Source organism: Rhinichthys klamathensis, unplaced genomic scaffold (assembly GCF_029890125.1).
Source record: "Rhinichthys klamathensis goyatoka isolate OS25496 unplaced genomic scaffold, OSU_Roscu_1.1 h1tg000599l_1, whole genome shotgun sequence".
Lineage (NCBI taxonomy): Eukaryota > Metazoa > Chordata > Actinopteri > Cypriniformes > Leuciscidae > Rhinichthys > Rhinichthys klamathensis.
In genome coordinates, this window is record NW_026607054.1 from 127113 (window position 1) to 147054 (window position 19942).

General features: G+C 38.7%; 1 protein-coding gene across 6 annotated transcripts in view; it reads left to right on the forward strand.

The window, feature by feature from the left end:
- mib2 (MIB E3 ubiquitin protein ligase 2) overlaps positions 1-19942 on the forward strand; it is a 97303-nt gene that overhangs the window by 67033 nt on the left and 10328 nt on the right. For all 6 annotated transcript variants that reach the window (XM_056240437.1, XM_056240438.1, XM_056240441.1 and 3 more), the window contains 5 exons: positions 7846-7972; positions 9997-10221; positions 10990-11168; positions 11433-11617; positions 12089-12154. In XM_056240437.1, the coding sequence (XP_056096412.1) occupies positions 7846-7972; positions 9997-10221; positions 10990-11168; positions 11433-11617; positions 12089-12154 (782 nt within the window). The remainder of the gene's footprint in view (positions 1-7845; positions 7973-9996; positions 10222-10989; positions 11169-11432; positions 11618-12088; positions 12155-19942) is intronic.

Below are 19942 nucleotides of genomic sequence, written 5' to 3' on the forward strand. Positions count from 1 at the left end.
GGGAATGCCATATCTGGGGATTTTTCAAAAATGGGCTTGAAGCTTAACCCTCTGGGGACCAGAGTGTTTTTGGGGCCCTTTGGATGTTTTGACATGCTCTGACATTTGTGCTTTTTTCAGTTGCTTATAAACATATTAATGGCACAGGTGAAATTAAACTCTATTTAGCACAAACAGGTCTACCATAATGTGTGAGCAACATGTATGTACATGTTTGTATTTTTGAGAGAATATTGTTTATGCGTGGTTATTGAAAAAACTAAAAAATAAAGTTTTTGAAATAAGGACACAAAAAACATACTAAATATGAGTCCACAAGACTTTTGACTAATGTACGTTGTTGCCTAGAGTTTTTGCTTCAAAATGATCTGAAAATCATCCTTCCTAATCATTCACATAAAACAATAGATTGTTTTAAATTGTGAAAAACATTTTTTTGTTTGCCAAGGCAATATGCGGATGGGCGGAACGGCCCAACCCCTATCATGAATAATTAAGTGGTTCTCAGACAGTGACCCTGCATAATAATGAGCCTTTCATTCAGGGGTGTCACACAAGAAAGAATGTAAGGACAATATATATATATATATATATATATATATATATATATATATATATATATATATATATTGTCATTGCATTCTTTCTTGTATATATATATATAGCCTACATGTATATATATATATATATATATATATTTTGTCATTGCATTCTTTCTTGTATATATATATAACCTACATGTGTATATATATATATATATATATATATATATATATACACACACACACACACACACAAACACACACATATATATATATATATATATACAAACAATCAAAATATAAATGAAAGCCAAAAGCACATTTTTAGTCATACCTGGAAACAAATCCTGGTCAAATGCTATATGGGCCATTCTACAGAATTGGTTCAAAGTTACAGTTGGAAACATCTTGAAAAGAAAATAGTCTTTTCCCATAAATGTCTTATAAAGTATTATTTTTTAAAGTAGACCAATACAATAAAAATAAACCAGTCGCATTTCAAAGTCGCTCGCGAAATGACCGCCAGGTGGCGCAAAGGGACATTTATCAAAACGTAAGTGGGGCTAATGTCAATTAACAACAGTAAGGATGAAATTCTACAAGTTATGGTAATTTACAAATAAGCCTACAACAAACATTTATTTTTAAACAAATATTTTTAAATATGCAACATGCACGTTTAAACAACAAACAATACAATCTGAACCAGCGCTCCTGTATTGAGACATGCAGCGCGTTTCAGTTACGATCCTGGTTCCAGTGGCCTTAATACATTCACGGCTTTTTAAAATGTCACAAAGCGTTTTGAGATGGTTTTGAATGAAATATTGAAGTTTATAATTAGGGTATTTTGGCACACCACGCCGAGTGGCTATGCATTATTCTAAAATCTGGCTTTATTCTGGCATGTTGAATTAGAGTTTGACAAACGCGGCGGCGCGTTCATTTGGATTTATTTTTCTCATAACAGCTAAAAGAACTTACTGCGTAATTGTTGGTCATACAGATAAGATATCATCTTTTAAAACTGTAAAAGGTCTACTTTTATTCATGTAGGCTAAAGTAGGCCTACACTCACACAGGCTAACGACAAAACGTTTTCTCGCTCATGTGAGAAACAAACGTTTGGGCATTTCTCAGTGAGGAAATTAATAGCCGAGCGGTAGAACTTACGGTTCATCATCAAGATGACACGGGTTCAAATCCCGATCAAACATGGTCTACTGCAAATTTTATATTTATTAATGCAGAGAGATTTGTCTAGCTCTAAAACTCTGTTACGCCATACAGTTTTTTGGTTATATTTATAAAATAAAATTACCATGCATTTCCATTTTACACTAGGAACAATAGTATCGAACACAACGACGTTGCATCTGTACCAATCGTACGAGGCTACCAATCGTAATTTCAAAAGCAGTTCTGTAAAAAAAGTAATTTTACATATATAGCCTATATATATATATTTTTTTTTATTAGGCCTATTATTATCATTATTATTTTGATTCCCTACAACCTAGAGTTTTTAAAAACATGGTTTTAAGTAAAGTGTGATTTGCCAGGAGGGACGGGGATTTCCTTCTGGTCCAAACATCCCTGCTTCTGCTGAATTATTTGAATCCCCACACCCCTCCCTCCACAGTAATCAATGCTATAGGCTACTTCACCAATAGACCATATCAAATATAAAATAGAGATATGCAACAAGCACGTTTAAACAACGACAAACAATAAAATCAAAACCAGCGTTTCAGTTGTTCATTAGTTCCAGTGGCCTGAATGCATGCACGGCTTTTCAAAATTTTACAAAGCGTGTTGAGATTATTTTGAATGAAATATTGAAGTTTATAATTAAGTGTTTTGGCAGACCACGCCGAGTGGCCCTATGCATTTTTCTAAAGTCGGGTTTTATTCGAACTTTTGCTAACGACAAAAACAGTTTATCTGTCGTCTCTGTCTCCGGGAACTGCGCGTCACAAAAATGAACCGAAGCCACTTCAGCTCAGTCACTATAAGAAATCGGCTCTGTCTAAAGCCTTTAAATGTCTAAATATTCTGGCTAATAAATGTTATCTGATTATGTAATCCATATGAAAACGAGAGGTACAGAGGATGTACTCAAACATGTAGCCTGTAAGCGCTTCCCAATGAGAAAATGACAAGGGTGAAAATCTCGCTCTAATTAAATGTAGCAGGCTAAATCGCCCTGAATTAAAATGTAAAAACAGATCAAATAATGTATTTGTCGAAATGTTGCGATATTGTTTCATTTAAGTTCATAATTATTCAATACATGTTATTTAATTTAGCAGCATTACCACAAAGCACCGTGGTTCGATATTTATTTGAATAAAAAAATAAAAAATAAAAAACTTAATTCACAAATTGCATGCCTGGTTGAAAGGATCCAAAGATCCATGTAGACTTTAATATTGAGTTGAACATTTTGTTCATGAAAACAAATTAACATGCGTTTTTTTCAGATTATATTTAGTTTTGCTTGGAAAAAGCTGGCCCAAACCAGTTTTATTTCATCAATTACTGAAATAATGAAATATTTAGTAATAAACTTTTATGATAGAAATATCACTAGGCTACATGTAACTAAATCATTTAATTCCTTCATTATCAACACTGTCTAGAATAGCGATTTAAGTGTGAATTGCGACTTCTCTTTGTGTTAAGTCAGCCTCAGACTCCGATAGCCTGTGGGGGGTTGGAGGGACAGTTCAGTGCTGTATCGAGCGCGCAGGACAATAGGCATAGGTGTTAATGTTCCTCTTTCATATGGAGAGCGAGGGAGACTAAATAAACTTGTTAAAAAGAGATTCAGCGCGAGAGAGGCAAAGAAAAACGCATGTTTTAATTTAATTATGTTGCTTTGGACAATTTTCGTTTTGTAGGCCTACTGTTTTAATTGTTTAATATAGCTGTCATTTCTTTGGCAATACAAATTTAAAATGTCGCAAGAATAAGATTAGCCTAGTGTTTCTTATTTTGCATCGCAAAAGAAATAAACTCTAAACCCGATGCAACCCTGTTTTAAATTAAAAAAACTGTCCCGACACTTTATTTAAACCTTGAAATGTTCGAACTTGGTTTCAAACTTAAGTAATTTTAGTGTTCTTTTACATTACACAATAATTTAGCAGACTAAAGACGAGCTTCTTCATTTTCATTTTCTGATGCAATCGGCTGACAATCTTCCTTCATCAGTTTATGTCGTTTGTGCAGCGGCTGCGGTTCTACAGGAATGTAGCAAATTTATGTTGTAATGATAATTAAACAAAACTCTTGACTTTAAATAAGTAAACAGTTATAAACAGTTAGCTATTTAAGCATCAAGAAGGTTAAATATAAACGCTGTTGGCCAACATCGGTTAACAACATGTATGCTACATTGAGATTCGATCTCGAGTCGATTGAAGCTCCTCGAAGCTCGTGTTGTTGAGTTAACCACTGAGCTATCGTCTGTACGTCTGTAAATGTTTTTATTGCAATGTTTTACTTTTTCATTATTTATTCAATTTCATTTCAGTAGCCTAATTTCAGTATTGTGATTATGAATTATTTTAACTATACGTTTCACTTGTTGAATTCATCTGCTACCAGCTTTCAATCGCTCTGAATCAGTGCGGTGCGGCAGCAGATTACGCATTAGAGAGAATAAACAAACACTTTTCAGAGTCTATGATTGTAGCGCCTCTTGGCGGTAAAAGGCAGCAAATACACCACACATTTTACCGCCGCGGTGGAACGGCTGATGTGGGCATTGTCATGGCTTGCCTCAACATTTGCGTTTGAATAGCGCGCGTCCTCCGTGGGCGTGTCAGATTAACGCGTAATGAAGTGTAATGAGCTGGGGAAAAAAAATCTGACAGCACTCTCTTTTCGTACAGATTACATAAACTGAGAATATTTGTTTTTTATATAAATTACATCATTGAAAAGAAGAGAATTCAAGCTTCATAAAGAAAAATCTCTCGTGCCTGTATGACAAGTATTTGCAGAGTTAGAGTTAATTTTTCGGACGTGTTTCAGAATGGACTGCACTGACAGAGAGAAGGCAAAACTCGCATCATGTTTATTTTTCTTTATTTGACAAAAAGCACAAAACTTTGTTTTTATTGTGAGTATACAGAAAAATAATAGACAATTAACAAGATCGATTGATGTATAACACTTATATGTACGATCAAAATCAACAGAGTATTTTAAGTCTATTTTTCTGCTATGTGAAAAAAAAACGGCAAAACGCGCGGGCGCGTTTCTGGTCCCCAGAGGGTTAACAGGTTAACCACAGTATGAGAGAATCTTCTCTTCTTTTGAGGTTATACAAATGCAGTTGATTGTGTTTCTTTGTATTAATTTAATACATTCTGAACAATGTTACCGTTTCCTTAATGCCTTGTGTCCGTGATGGGCTGATCCCTGTTCAGAGAAGAATATAAACACACTGGAGCTTCAGCGGCCTCTTCTTCCACGCTGAGATCGCTCTGATGGTTGCCATGTGTGTCGCGTCGAGTGTTGGCAGCATATTAGCTTATACGTATATTAGTATATTAGCTTATACGTATATTAGTATATTAGCTTATACGTATATTAGTATATTAGCTTATACGTATATTAGTATATTATCACGACCCCAAAAGACTGCACTCATTCATCATCTTTACTGTTATTCCCCTGTGCTTTAACAGCACTGCTGTGATCTTACTGTAAAGTTTTCTGAACTCTTCTTAGTCTTCCACCTTTTTCATTTTGGCAGTAGGAAATATTTATGGATTAATTGTTTTTTTAGTAAAGCGAATGGCATTTTAGTGTTTAATGCTCAGTTATGTTGGACATTTAGAAGATAACTTTAACTCTTTATTGATTCATTGTTTTAAAATCGTTATGATTCGTTTCTTCGTTGTTTTTAAGGATGGAGTTAGTGATCAGTGTCACTATAGCAATAAGCCAATTGTTTTGCACAAACAAACTGGAAATAATATCAACACGTTGTCTCCTGCACCACAACTCTATAATTGTGTTGTGATTAAATCATTACCTGTTTTTTTTTTTTGTTGTTGTTAAAAAACAAAAAAAACAAAAACTAGTACTAGTACTAGAACAAAAAAAAGATTCTCATTTATTGTTATGGACGGCGAGTGAGCGAGTGAGCGAGAGAGTGTGTGAGTGAGTGAGTGTGTGAGTGTGTGAGTGAGTGAGTGAGTGAGTGTGTGAGTGTGTGAGTGAGCGAGTGAGAGAGTGAGTGAGTGAGTGAGTGAGTGAGTGAGTGAGTGAGTGAGTGTGTGAGTGTGTGAGTGTGTGAGTGAGAGAGTGAGAGAGTGAGTGAGCGAGAGAGCGAGAGAGCGAGAGAGCGAGAGAGCGAGAGAGCGAGAGAGCGAGAGAGCGAGAGAGCGAGAGAGCGAGTGAGCGTGTGAGTGAGTGTGTGAGTGAGTGAGTGTGTGAGTGAGTGTGTGAGTGAGTGAGCGTGTGAGCGAGTGAGTGTTGTTAGAAATCAAGGTCAGTAAGAGCAGATTGGTGACATAGCAGCCAATTAGACTGACTGACACCTGGAAGCAGATGCACACACACACACACACACACACACACACACACACACACACACACACACACACACACACACACACACACACACACACACACACACACACACACACACACACACACACACACAGTCTGATGTAGAGCTGCTGAATCCTGCTGGACATCAGCGTAAACAACTGCACACCCTTCAAAACTCAGCTAATCTACCACACACACACACACACACACACACACACACACACACACACACACACACACACACACACACACACACACACACACACACACACAGGAGGAGCTGGAGTTTTGTTTGTTTGACCCGCTCTTGAGTCTGTGACACTGACCTGTATAATTGACTGTTGTCCTTGGCTAGATTCTCTACGTAACTGTTCTAGTTCCATGTCACATTCTGCTCTACTTCTCTTATAATGAAATCCGGTTACATTTCAACGCTCCACTGTAGACATTCTGCTGACGGATAAGTCATGTTGCAAAACCTCAACTAGCTCTCATTAGAGTAGTAGTAGATTATTAGGTTAGGGTTAGGAGAATAAGTTGACATGTAGTTGCTACTTATAGTCAGTAGAATGTCTAAAGTGACCATCGAAGTAATTTACATTCAGATCAATAGTTCATGTTTGTATATTTAATTATCTAGTAAATGAGTGAACACTTGTTGAAGTCAGTGTGAAACTAAGGTCTCATCTTTTCCTCCTTGTTGTTTATACAGTCAAAAACAAATTTATTCAGACTCCTTCAACATTTCTCACATTATCTCAGTTTATTCGCTATAGTTTAGACAATGGTGATAAACATAAGCAGAACTCAGTTCTCAGATACACTCACTCACACACTCTGGTACATTTACAGAAATGTTTTATTAATGTACAATGTCCCTGTCAAACTAAATAAACTAAAAAAAAAAAAAAAAAAAAAAGATCAGTGGATATTTGACTGGTTTTGTCCGTCCTTCTGTTAGACTCTCACACATGAATTATGTTGAATATCTGTCAGCTGTTCAATTTAACTACACAATTAGAGAATACCAGTTTAGCTCAACCAGTGACCAAGCAATGCTTCATGTTGTTCAGTGTGTGTGTAAAAAGAGCATTAGCAGTTACAGAAAACACACTTCAGCAGAACATCATCAGCTCAAAGTGGAGGAATCATTATTGCTCCCAAATTTTTAATGTAAGTTAAATTTATAATAATATGTGTGTATAATATGTCACAGTTTACTTTATTTTGCTCTCCTCACTTACAGAAATGAACTATAGTGTCCTGATCACACTAGTGAAAAACATATCAAAAATTATATCTGGTGTCTGAATCATTTTTGGTTTGACTGTACATTTCCGTGTTTATTAATCATTAGTTAACATTAACATTAATATTAACATTAGTTAATAACAAAGACAGCTGTTCATTGTTAGTTCTGGTGATTTCAATAATGTTCACTTTTGATTTTAATCATGCATTAGTAAATGTTAAAATTTACATTAAATAATATTAATAAATGCTTTAGAAATATTGTTCAATGTTAGTTCATGTTACTAATATTAACAAAAGGAACTTTATTGAGCTTGTAAACCCCATCAGACTGATCGAAGATCCTGATCCGGTGTTCCTGGCGTCTGAAACAGATTTAAATGTAAAATGTGGCGTCTAAGCTTCTACGATCCTCTGAGCGAGTGCTAATAGTGCTGGATTCTGACCCTGTGTGTGTGTGTGTGTGTGTGTGTGCCTCCAGCGCGACGGAGATGATCTTGGCTCGAGCGCGACAGCTGGCTGACGTGAAGAAGGATGATGGATTCTCCGCTCTTCATCTCTCCGCTCTGAACAACCACCGGGATGTGGCCGAGATCCTCCTCAAAGAGGTGTGTGAGATTACACTGTTCCTCATTCACACATTTAAAGGGATAGTTCACCCAAAACTATAGCCCATGATTTACTCACCCTCAACTCATCCTAGGTGTATGATCCATGATAAAAGTGGTGCACATTTAATAGATGCACTTTTATGATGGATAGATGCACTTTTATGATGGACAGATGCACTTTTATCACGATAGATGCACTTTTATGATGAATAGATGCACTTTTATGATGAATAGATGCACTTTTATGATGAATAGATGCACTTTTATGATGAATAGATGCACTTTTATCATGGATAGATGCACTTTTATGATGGATAGATGCACTTTTATGATGGATAGATGCACTTTTATGATGAATAGATGCACTTTTATCATGGATAGATGCACTTTTATGATGGATAGATGCACTTTTATGATGGATAGATGCACTTTTATGATGGATAGATGCACTTTTATCATGGATAGATGCACTTTTATGATGAATAGATGCACTTTTATGATGGATAGATGCACTTTTATGATGGATAGATGCACTTTTATGATGGATAGATGCACTTTTATGATGGATAGATGCACTTTTATGATGAATAGATGCACTTTTATCATGGATAGATGCACTTTTATGATGGATAGATGCACTTTTATCATGGATAGATGCACTTTTATGATGGATAGATGCACTTTTATGATGGACAGATGCACTTTTATGATGGATAGATGCACTTTTATGATGGACAGATGCACTTTTATCACGATAGATGCACTTTTATGATGAATAGATGCACTTTTATGATGAATAGATGCACTTTTATGATGAATAGATGCACTTTTATGATGAATAGATGCACTTTTATCATGGATAGATGCACTTTTATGATGGATAGATGCACTTTTATGATGGATAGATGCACTTTTATGATGAATAGATGCACTTTTATCATGGATAGATGCACTTTTATGATGGATAGATGCACTTTTATGATGGATAGATGCACTTTTATGATGGATAGATGCACTTTTATCATGGATAGATGCACTTTTATGATGAATAGATGCACTTTTATGATGGATAGATGCACTTTTATGATGGATAGATGCACTTTTATCATGGATAGATGCACTTTTATGATGAATAGATGCACTTTTATGATGATAGATGCACTTTTATGATGGACAGATGCACTTTTATCATGGATAGATGCACTTTTATGATGGATAGATGCACTTTTATGATGGATAGATGCACTTTTATGATGAATAGATGCACTTTTATGATGAATAGATGCACTTTTATGATGAATAGATGCACTTTTATGATGGATAGATGCACTTTTATGATGGACAGATGCACTTTTATGATGAAAAGATGCAGTTTTATGATGGATAGATGCACTTTTATGATGAAAAGATGCACTTTTATGATGGATAGGTGCACTTTTATGATGAATTTATGCACTTTTATGATGAAAAGATGCACTTTTATGATGGACAGATGCACTTTTATGATGGACAGATGCACTTTTATCATGGATAGATGCACTTTTATGATGGACAGATGCACTTTTATGATGGACAGATGCACTTTTATGATGGACAGATGCACTTTTATGATGGATAGATGCACTTTTATGATGAATAGATGCACTTTTATGATGGATAGATGCACTTTTATGATGGACAGATGCACTTTTATGGACTTCAAAACAGAAACGGCCATTCACTGCCATTATAAAGTTTAGAAGAGCCAGGACATTTTTTATAAATTCATATAAATAAGAAAAAGGGGGGGGGGGGAATAAATAAACCAGATTAACTATGCCACAGCTTATATAGTGTATATATATATAAGCTGTGGCGTAGTGGTTTATTTTTCTCTTTTTGGCTAGTAGAAGTTCTGAATGGCCGGTAACTTAAAAAATGTAGCAGTCAAATTGGCCGTAAATTTCAGCTAGTAATTTCAAACCCTGATTATGAGAGAAACAGATTGACCGGCGGCGTATCTGTGACTGTTTTGTTTGAAGGGTCGCTGTGACATCAACATCCGCAACAACCGTAACCAGACGGCGCTGCAGTTGTGCGTGACGCAGGGTCACATGGCCCTGGTGGCGCTGCTGGTGACGGAGGGCGCAGACGTGAACGCGGAGGACGAGGACGGGGACACGGCGATGCACACGGCTCTGAGCCGACAGCAGCTGAGCGCAGTCATGAGCAGTGCCGAGGGAGAGGGGGCCGCGCTCTACAGCAGGGTAAGATGAGCCGCTCACAGGGACCTCACCTCAGGCCTCCACACACTGAACACGGTTTCGTTTGAAAACGCTTCTTTTTCTCTCCGTTTTGGCCTCGTTTAAGATATTTTATCATGAATATAGGACTGACCTGAAGGAAGACGCTATATCTGCTGTAAATGCAGGAACACTCGCTTACTCGATCTCTCACAATACTCACTCTATAAGCTTATCAATGAGCAACATTAATGAGAACATAGCCTATGTTTACGTTGCTAAGAGTGTTGTGTAGTGATACATTGAACCGTTGAGTGAAGCGGTCGTGTTTTATCGTGAATAAAACAGCTATTGACCAATCAGAATCAAGGACTGGAACTGGAATGGATAATTCCAGGAAACGTTCAAACTGACTGAACTCTGTATGCCTATGACAGACTGACATAAACTGAAGACTTACATGTTTTATCCCGTCTGTTGTCAAACAACGCAATTTCAAATTCAATCCTGCATTTTAATACATTTGTCTCTCCTGAAACTTTGCACTTAGCTGCATGAAAAATAAACATTTATTCAAATTATGAATGGCACAAACAAACTCAGATTCTGACTGACTTAAACGCCTCTGATTGGCCATTGCCTTCACGTGCATGTCTGTGATTGGCTACAAATCTCAACACTGCAAAAACAGTTTGTAAAGAGAAACCTTTGATGCTCCACACACCAGAGCAGCCTGTTTCCAGTGTGTGTGTGTGTGTGCAGTGTGTTTACTCCTCCGCTCTGTGCCTGTAGTTGTGTAGCTCAGGGCTGATGGGAAACACGGAGCTGAACGTCGGTTCTGCCATCGCTTGCTTCTTGGCACAGGAGGGAGCCGATATTAATTACGCCAATCATAAAGGAAAAAGCCCACTGGACCTGGTGACGGACAGCAGCGTACAAACTCTCATCAGGAGCTTTGCAGAGAAACACAGGTGTGTGTCAACTCAAGTCTCCTTCATTATATTACGCTTTTAACAATATAGAGTTTCACAGCAGCTTTACAGTGATAACAGGAGATTACAGTCACAGAGAGTGTTTAGGCTTTACAGCAGCTCTAGAATAGAGTTATTGTCCAGATAAAGTTAGTTTTGATTGATTCACTTCCGTTGCAAAGATCATTAGATATAAACTTAGGGGCCGCTAACACGACACCGCTCTAACACTGTGTGTGTGTGTGTGTGTGTGTGTGTGTTCAGACTGCAGGCCGTCACGTGTGGCACGGGCACCAGCAGTGCCAGTCTCCGGCGGGTTCACACTACGCCCAACACCATGACCAACCTGGCGGTGCCGAGTGTGACGGGTCCCAGCGAGTGCCTGATCTGCTCTGAGCTCGCGCTGCTAGTGCTGTTCTCCCCCTGCCAACACAGCGTCGCGTGTGAGGGTGAGTTTACACACACACACTCACTCACACACACACACACACACACACACACACACACACACACACACACACACACACACACTCACTCACTCACTCACTCACTCACTCACTCACTCACTCACTCACTCACTCACTCACTCACACACTCACTCACTCACTCACTCACTCACTCACTCACACACACACACACACTCACACACTCACACACTCACACTCACTCACTCACACACACACACACTCACACACTCACACACACACACACACACACACACACACACACACACACTCACTCACTCACTCACTCACACACTCACACACACACACACACTCACTCACTCACACACTCACACACACACACACTCACTCACTCACTCACACACACTCACGCTCACTCACTCACACACAGTTGCTGTGTCTTATCACTGAATCCCACACATTTATGCAAACCTCTGTCGGGTCGTGTCTCCTCAGAATGTGCTCACAGAATGAAGAAGTGCATCCGCTGTCAGGTGACAATAACAAAGAAAATCCGACAGGGTAAGTGCTTTTACATTTGAATGATGATGATATTTTATGCCAAGATTTGAAATGTTTTTCAGTACATTTGCATTCCATCTGTGGCCTCTTTTCCAAATGGTAAACATTAGAAATAAATAACATTAGCAGTTAATAATGTCCTTATAGCAGCCGTGTTGTGATCAGCTCGAGTGTTAAATACACACACACTCAGCTCTTAATTTATCTAATTTGGTTAGATGTATGATAGATAACACATGTTACCACATCACAGCCTCCAGGGACTTTCTATTTGAATGACCAAAATTCACTGAAACATCAATAGTTCTTTTGGCAGTAGACAACATTAAAGTCCCCCTGCAGTCGATCATTTTATCCCTTAAAACTCATCTTTGATCTCCAAAATGACATATTTAAGCATTTTTTTCTTGAAAAAATGTCTTCATGTCTTAATCTTGAATGTAACTCAACATCCTCGCCTCATTTAGTATGCGCGGTTCTATGAATATGCAGATGAGCCCCGCCTCCACTCACTCACTCAGCTCAGAGATCCACTGGTTGACGATCACACGTTGATCTGATTGGTTACAAGGTCGTTTGTGACGTCAGAAACACCAGCGATTTCAAACCGTGTTTTTGAGACTGTCTTTGGTTCACTGCAGTTTTAAGGAGGAAATACTCAGCAATGCTGTCGACTTATGAACTTACACATGGTGTGTCTTAAAGCACATTAAAAACACCACATAGACATTTAGGGGCTGTTTACACAACACCATTTTCCACTAAAAATGTAAAACTTTTAATGCGTTTTAGCCGTTCGTTTACACGACAACTATGTTTTTGGTGCCTGAAAATGCAAACTTTTAAAAACTGGTTTCAAAGTACAAGTTTTTGAAAACGGTCTCCGTGTGAACAAGTTCCCTTTCAAGGGAACTTCGAGCTGCGTTTGAGACGCGGTGGGAACGCTCTGCGTGATTGCGTCATGAAGCACATGTAAAATTAGTCCAATGGAAGCCCGAAACGTCATGGGTGACGTCATAGACCAGGAAACTATAAAGCACCCTTGAAAACAGACCGTGACAGCTTCTGTACCTTCAGCAAGCACTCTCTGTGAAATCTGTCCTTGTCTATTTATTGTTGTTTGTCAAGCCCAATATATATATCACTATCTATCATTATGGCGAGCAAGCAAGATTATAGACGTTGTGTTGTTCCCTGCCCTCGTTACATCACGGGTGGGGACACACATCAGCTTTTTGTTGCTGTTTGGGAGTGGAGCATGCAACAGTCATTTCTCGAGGGATCTGACTGTGCATTGCGAGAAGCTGTCCGTGAGGACGCTCCGCTCCCGTCGGGCGTTCTTCGAGGAGGACGGTTCGGTTCGCGTTCCCCGCGCGGGTCTCTCTGTTGCCGAGGCACGGAGACGGCTCGCATTTCGGGGTTCGCAAACGGATCTGACAGCGGGGGTTGGGACGGGCTCCGCCCTATCTCAGCTTTCACATGCCAGATCTAGTGTGCTGCGATTTCCAGTTCCGAGGAATTGGTATCGTTAGTGTTTTGTTTAAAAAGAAAGAGAACAAAACAAATAAAAATCTTAAGAAAAAGGCAGATGTTTGAGTTTTCATTGAATAAATAAGTCAGCTCATAACTCTGCTGAATAAAGAGGAGCTTTTTAAAAAAAAGGAGGTTTTATCTAGTGCTGTTGCCAGTTAAATATTTACTGGCCAGCTGAACATTATGAGATTGAAAATAAAGAAGAGTTTGTTAGATGAACTGTATCTTAAAACAGGAAAACTCTGTATCTCAGCCTCCTCGTCGGGGACTGCGGTTTTTCCCCTATCTCCACACTGAGGTGTCGAGATCGTGGAATAAACCGGTTTGTATTTTATGTGTTTAATCCCCAGATGTCTAACTATAGTAATGTTTGGGTATTAACCCTCTGGGGTCTGCAATCACGCCGGCGTGATCTGCTCGCTTTTTTTCTTATCAGTGCAAAAGAGACTCAAATAACTCAGTCGATTTTTGTCATACAGGCAAATGTTATACATCAATCGATCCTGTTAAGTTTCTATTTTTTTTGTGGATACTTGTTGTGTGGAAGTGTTGTGCTTTTCACCAAATAAAGAAAAACAAACATGATGCGAGTTCTGCGTTCTCTCTGTCAGTGAAGTCCATTCTGAAACGCGTCCTAAGATTAACTGTAACTCCGCGATTACTTGTCATACAGGCACGAGAGATTTTCTTTATGAAGCTTGAATTCTCTTCTTTTAAATGAAGTAATTTATATAAAAAACAAATATTCTCAGTTTATGCAATCTGTATGAAAAGAGAGTGCTGTCAGTATTTTTTTTCCCAGCTCATTACACTTCATTACGCGTTAATCTGACACGCCCACGGAGGACGCGCGCTATTCAAACGCAAATGTCGAGGCAAGCCATGACAATGCCCACATCAGCCGTTCCACCGCAGCGGTAAAATGTGTGGTGTATTTGCTGCCTTTTACCGCTAAGAGGCGCTACAATCATAGACTATGAAAAGTGTTCGTTTATTCCGGTTTATTCTCTCTAATGCGTAATCTGCCGCCGCACCGCGGCTCATTCAGAGCGATTGAAAGCTGGTAGCAGAAGAATTCAACAAGTGAAACGTGGTTAAAATAATTCATAATCACAATACTGAAATTAGGCTACTGAAATGTAATTGAATAAATAATGAAAACATTTCAACATAAAACATTGCAATAAAAACATTTAGGCTACATCAATGAGGCTTTACAACTTAAACAGCGTACAGACGATAGCTCAGTGGTTAACGCAACAACACGAGCTTCGAGGAGCTTCAAACGACCCGAGATCGAATCTCAATGTAGCATACATGTTGTTAATCGATGTTGCCCTACAGCGTTTATATTTTACCACCTTGATGCTTAAATAGCTAACTGTTTATAACTGTTTACTTATTTAAAGTCAAGAGTTTTGTTTAATTATCATTACAACATAAATTTGCTACATTCCTGTAGAACCGCAGCCGCTGCACAAACGACATAAACTGATGAAGGAAGATTGTCAGCCGATTGCATCAGAAAATGAAAATGAAGAAGCTCGTCTTTAGTCTGCTAAATTATTGTGTAATGTAAAAGAACACTAAAATTACTTAAGTTTGAAACCAAGTTCGAACATTTCAAGGTTTAAATAAAGTGTCGGGACAGTTTTTTTTATTTAAAACAGGGTTGCATCGGGTTTAGAGTTTATTTCTTTTGCGATGCAAAATAAGAAACACTAGGCTAATCTTATTATTGCGACATTTTAAATTTGTATTGCCAAAGAAATTACAGCTAAATTAAACAATTAAAACAGTACAAAACGAAAATTGTCCAAAGAAACATAATTAAATTAAAAACATGCGTTTTTCTTTGCCTCTCTCGTGCTGGAACTCTTTTTAACAAATTTATTTAGTCTCCCTCGCTGCGCATGCATGATATGGTCAATGCATGATAATTATTTAGCCTTTAATTGTTGCTTCAAAGACACAGCATGCCTTGTTGAATTCACCTTACAATAACTTTAAAATAGGCTACAATAAATAAACTACAATATTTATAATTTAATAAGATATGGGGCCTACATTTGGACACAGATTTATCCTTACAATAATTTTGCCTGCTCATCAGGCTGGCTATCCGACACTCTCCATATGAAAGAGGAACATTAACACCTTTGTCCAGCAAATGTCCCTCCAACCCCCCACAGGCTATCGGAGTCTGAGGCTGATTTAACACAAAGAGAAGTCGCAATTCACACTTAAATCGCTATTCTAGACAGTGTTGATAATGAAGGAATTAAATGATTTAAGTTACATGTAGCCTAGTGATATTTCTGTCATAAAAGTTTATTACTAAATATTTAACTCTGATAAATAGGTAACTCCTCTGCTTAAAAAATCAACATTAAACACATCACTTCTAGAGAACTACAGACCTGTCTCTCTCCTACCATTCATTGCGAAAACACTTGAACGAGTTGCTTTTAACCAAGTATCATCCTTCCTGTCTCTGAACAACCAGCTGGATGTCAACTAATCTGGCTTCAAGAAAGGACATTCAACTGAGACTGCATTGCTGTCAGTCACGGAAGCCCTGCGGATCGCAAAAGCTGCTTCCAAATCATCAGTTCTCATTCTACTGGACCTGTCTGCTGCCTTCGACACTGTGAATCATCAGATCCTCTTGTCCGCCCTCTCATCACTGGGCATCACTGGAACCTCCCTCAACTGGTTTGAGTCCTATCTCACAGGTAGGTCCTTCAAGGTCACATGGAGAGGTGAGGTATCCAAAGCACATCAACTGACCACAGGCGTTCCTCAGGGTTCAGTTCTCGGACCGCTCCTCTTCTCCATTTACACCACATCACTGGGACCCATCATACAGGCACATGGTTTCTCTTACCATTGCTATGCTGATGACACCCAGCTCTACCTCTCATTTCAACCAGATGATCCCACAGTAGCTGTACGGATCTCAAGCTGTCTGGCGGACATCTCGGCATGGATGAAGGGACATCACCTGCAGCTCAACCTGGCAAAGACTGAGCTTCTCGTCCTCCCTGCCAATCAGTCTCTACAGCACGACCTCACTATCCAGCTAGATTCTTCCTCAATCACCCCATCAAGGTCGGTCAGAAATCTTGGAGTAATCTTTGATGATCAGCTGACCTTCACAGACCACATTACAAAGACAGCTCGATCATGCAGGTTTGCTATGCACAACATCAGGAAGATCAGGCCTTTCCTAACTGAGCATGCAACACAACTTCTCGTCCAGGCCCTGGTCATTTCTAGGCTTGATTACTGCAATGCTCTTCTGGCCGGTCTTCCATCATGTGCAACTAAACCTCTACAAATGATCCAGAATGCTGCAGCTCGTCTGGTCTTCAACGAGCCCAAAAGGGCCCACGTCACTCCTCTGCTCATCTCTCTGCACTGGCTACCACTCGCTGCACGCATCAAGTTCAAGGCTTTGACGCTTGCTTACAGATTGACCACAGGTTCAGCTCCCTCCTACTTCCACTCACTACTACAAGTCTACATCCCTACCAGAAGCCTACGATCGGTCAATGAGCGACGGCTCGTGGTACCATCACAGCGGGGCACAAAATCACTCTCCAGAACATTCTCATTCATGGTTCCATGCTGGTGGAATGATCTCCCCACCCTCATCCGGAATGCAGAATCCCTGACAACATTCAAAAGACAACTGAAAACTCATCTCTTCCGGGAGCACTTAACATAAAAAAAAAAAAAAAAAAAAAAAAAAAAAAAATCCTTTCCTCTAAATCCTCGCTTGCCTGGCTTATGCTACTCTGAGCTATGTCTGAACTTTGTATTTTGAGCACTTCTTGCGTTGCTTTTGCCTCTTCACGATGACTCGCTTGGTGTAGTCCTCAGTTGTAAGTCGCTTTGGATAAAAGCGTCTGCTAAATGACTAAATGTAAATGTAAATGTAAAATGTTCAACTTAATATTAAAGTCTACAGGGATCTTTGGATCCTTACAACCAGGCATGCAATTTGTGAATTAAGTTTTTATTTTATTTTGTATTCAAATAAATATCGAAAAACGGTGCTTCGTGGTAATGCTGCTAAATTAAATAACATTTATAGAATAAATATGAACTTAAATGAAACAATATCGCAACATTTCGACAAATACATTATTATGTTTTTACATTTTAATTCAGGGCGATTTAGCCTACATTTAATTAGAGCGAGATTTTCACCCTTGTCATGTTCTCATTGGGAAGCGAATGTTTGAGTAGATCCTCTGTACCTCTCGTTTTCATATGGATTAGCCTACATAATCAGATAACATTTATTAGCCTAAATATTTAGACATTTAAATTCTTTAGACATAGCCGATTTCTTATCGTGACTGAGCTGAAGTGGCTTTCGGTTCATTTTTGTGACGCGCAGTTCCCGGAGACAGAGAGGACAGATATACTGTTTTTGTCGTTAGCCTAATATGAATACAAGTTTACAGTTTTGAACGATGTAAGCTACTCTACTCTTATCTGTATGACCAAAAAATTACGGAGTCGCCTATTAAGTTATTTTAGCTGTAATAATGAGATAAATAAATTAATCTAAATGAACGCGCCGCCGCGTTTGTCGAACACTAACTCACGATGCCAGAATAAAACCCGACTTTAGAAAAATGCATAGGGCCACTCGGCGTGGTGTGCCAAAACACTTAATTATAAACTTCAATATTTCATTCAAAATAATCTCAACACGCTTTGTGAAATTTTGAAAAGCCGTGCATGCATTCAGGCCACTGGAACTAATGAACAACTGAAACGCTGGCTTTGATTTTATTGTTTGTCGTTTAAACGTGCCTGTTGCATATCTCTATTTTATATATTTGATATTGGTGAAGTAGCCTATAGCATTGATTAGCTGTGGAGGGAGGGGTGTGGGGATTAAAATAATTCAGCAGAAGTAGGGATGTTTAGACCAGAAGGAAATCCCAGTCCCCCCTGGCAAATCACACTTTACTTAAAACCATGTTTTTAAAAACTCTAGGTTGTAGGGAACAGACCTCTCTGCCATGCGCGCGCACGGTTTGGAGCACAATATCTGTCTTGCATGCACGCTCGCTCTAGATAGATTACGGGATATTTTAACTAATTCGCGGTATAACTAGTCGATCACGAGTGGCTCAACAGGTAGATCTATAGATAAACTATATCTTTCAGGAATTTGACCGACCGGGTTGACACTTCAGCGTGAGAAATCGGGGGTGTGGCGTGAGAGCCTGGAATAAAAAAAAAATATATATATATAGCCTATATAAAAAAAAACTGTATGGTGTAACAGAGTTTTAGAGCTAGACAAATCTCTCTGCAATAATAAATATAAAATTTACAGCAGACCATGTATGTGCGGGATTTGAACCTGTGTCATCTTGATGATGAACCGTAAGTTCTACCGCTCGGCTATGAATTTTGTTACTGAGAAATATCCAAACGTTTGATTCTCACATGAGCGAATAAACGTTTTGTCTTAAGCCTGTGAGTGTAGGCCTACTTTAGCCTTTTACAGTTTTAAAAGATTATATCTTATCTGTATGACCAACAATTTGTATAGGCTTATTTGGAAATTACCATAACTTGTAGTATTTCATCCTTAGGCTACTGTTAATAGACATTAGCCCCACTTACGTTTTGCTAAATGTCCCTTTGCGCCACCTGGCGGTCATTTCGCGTACGACTTTGAAATGAGACTGGTTTATTTTTACCGCGGTGGATGGCTAAAAATGGTATGTGGATGGCTAAAAGGTGTGACTAAAAATGTGCTTTTGGCTTTCATTTATATTTTGATTGTTTGTATATATATATATATACAGTGGGAGAAGTAAGTATTTGACCCCTTGCTGATTTTGCAGGTTTGCCCACTTACAAAGAATGCAACGATCTATAATTTTAATCATATGTACATTCTAACAGTGAAAGACAGAATCCCAAAGAAAATTCCAGAAAATCACATCATATGAATTTATTTAAATTGATAACCATCTGATGAGGAAAAACAAGTATTTGACCCCCTGGACAAACAGCATGTTAATATTTTGTAGAAAAGCCCTTATTGGCCAGCACAGATGTCAAACGCTTTTTATAGTTGGTGACAAGGTTTGTGCACATTTCGCCAGGGATGTTGGCCCACTCCTCCCTGCAGACAGCCTCCAAATCTTTCAGGTTCCGAGGTTGTCGCCTGGCAACTCGAATTTTAAGCTCCCTCCAAAGATTTTCAATTGGATTCAG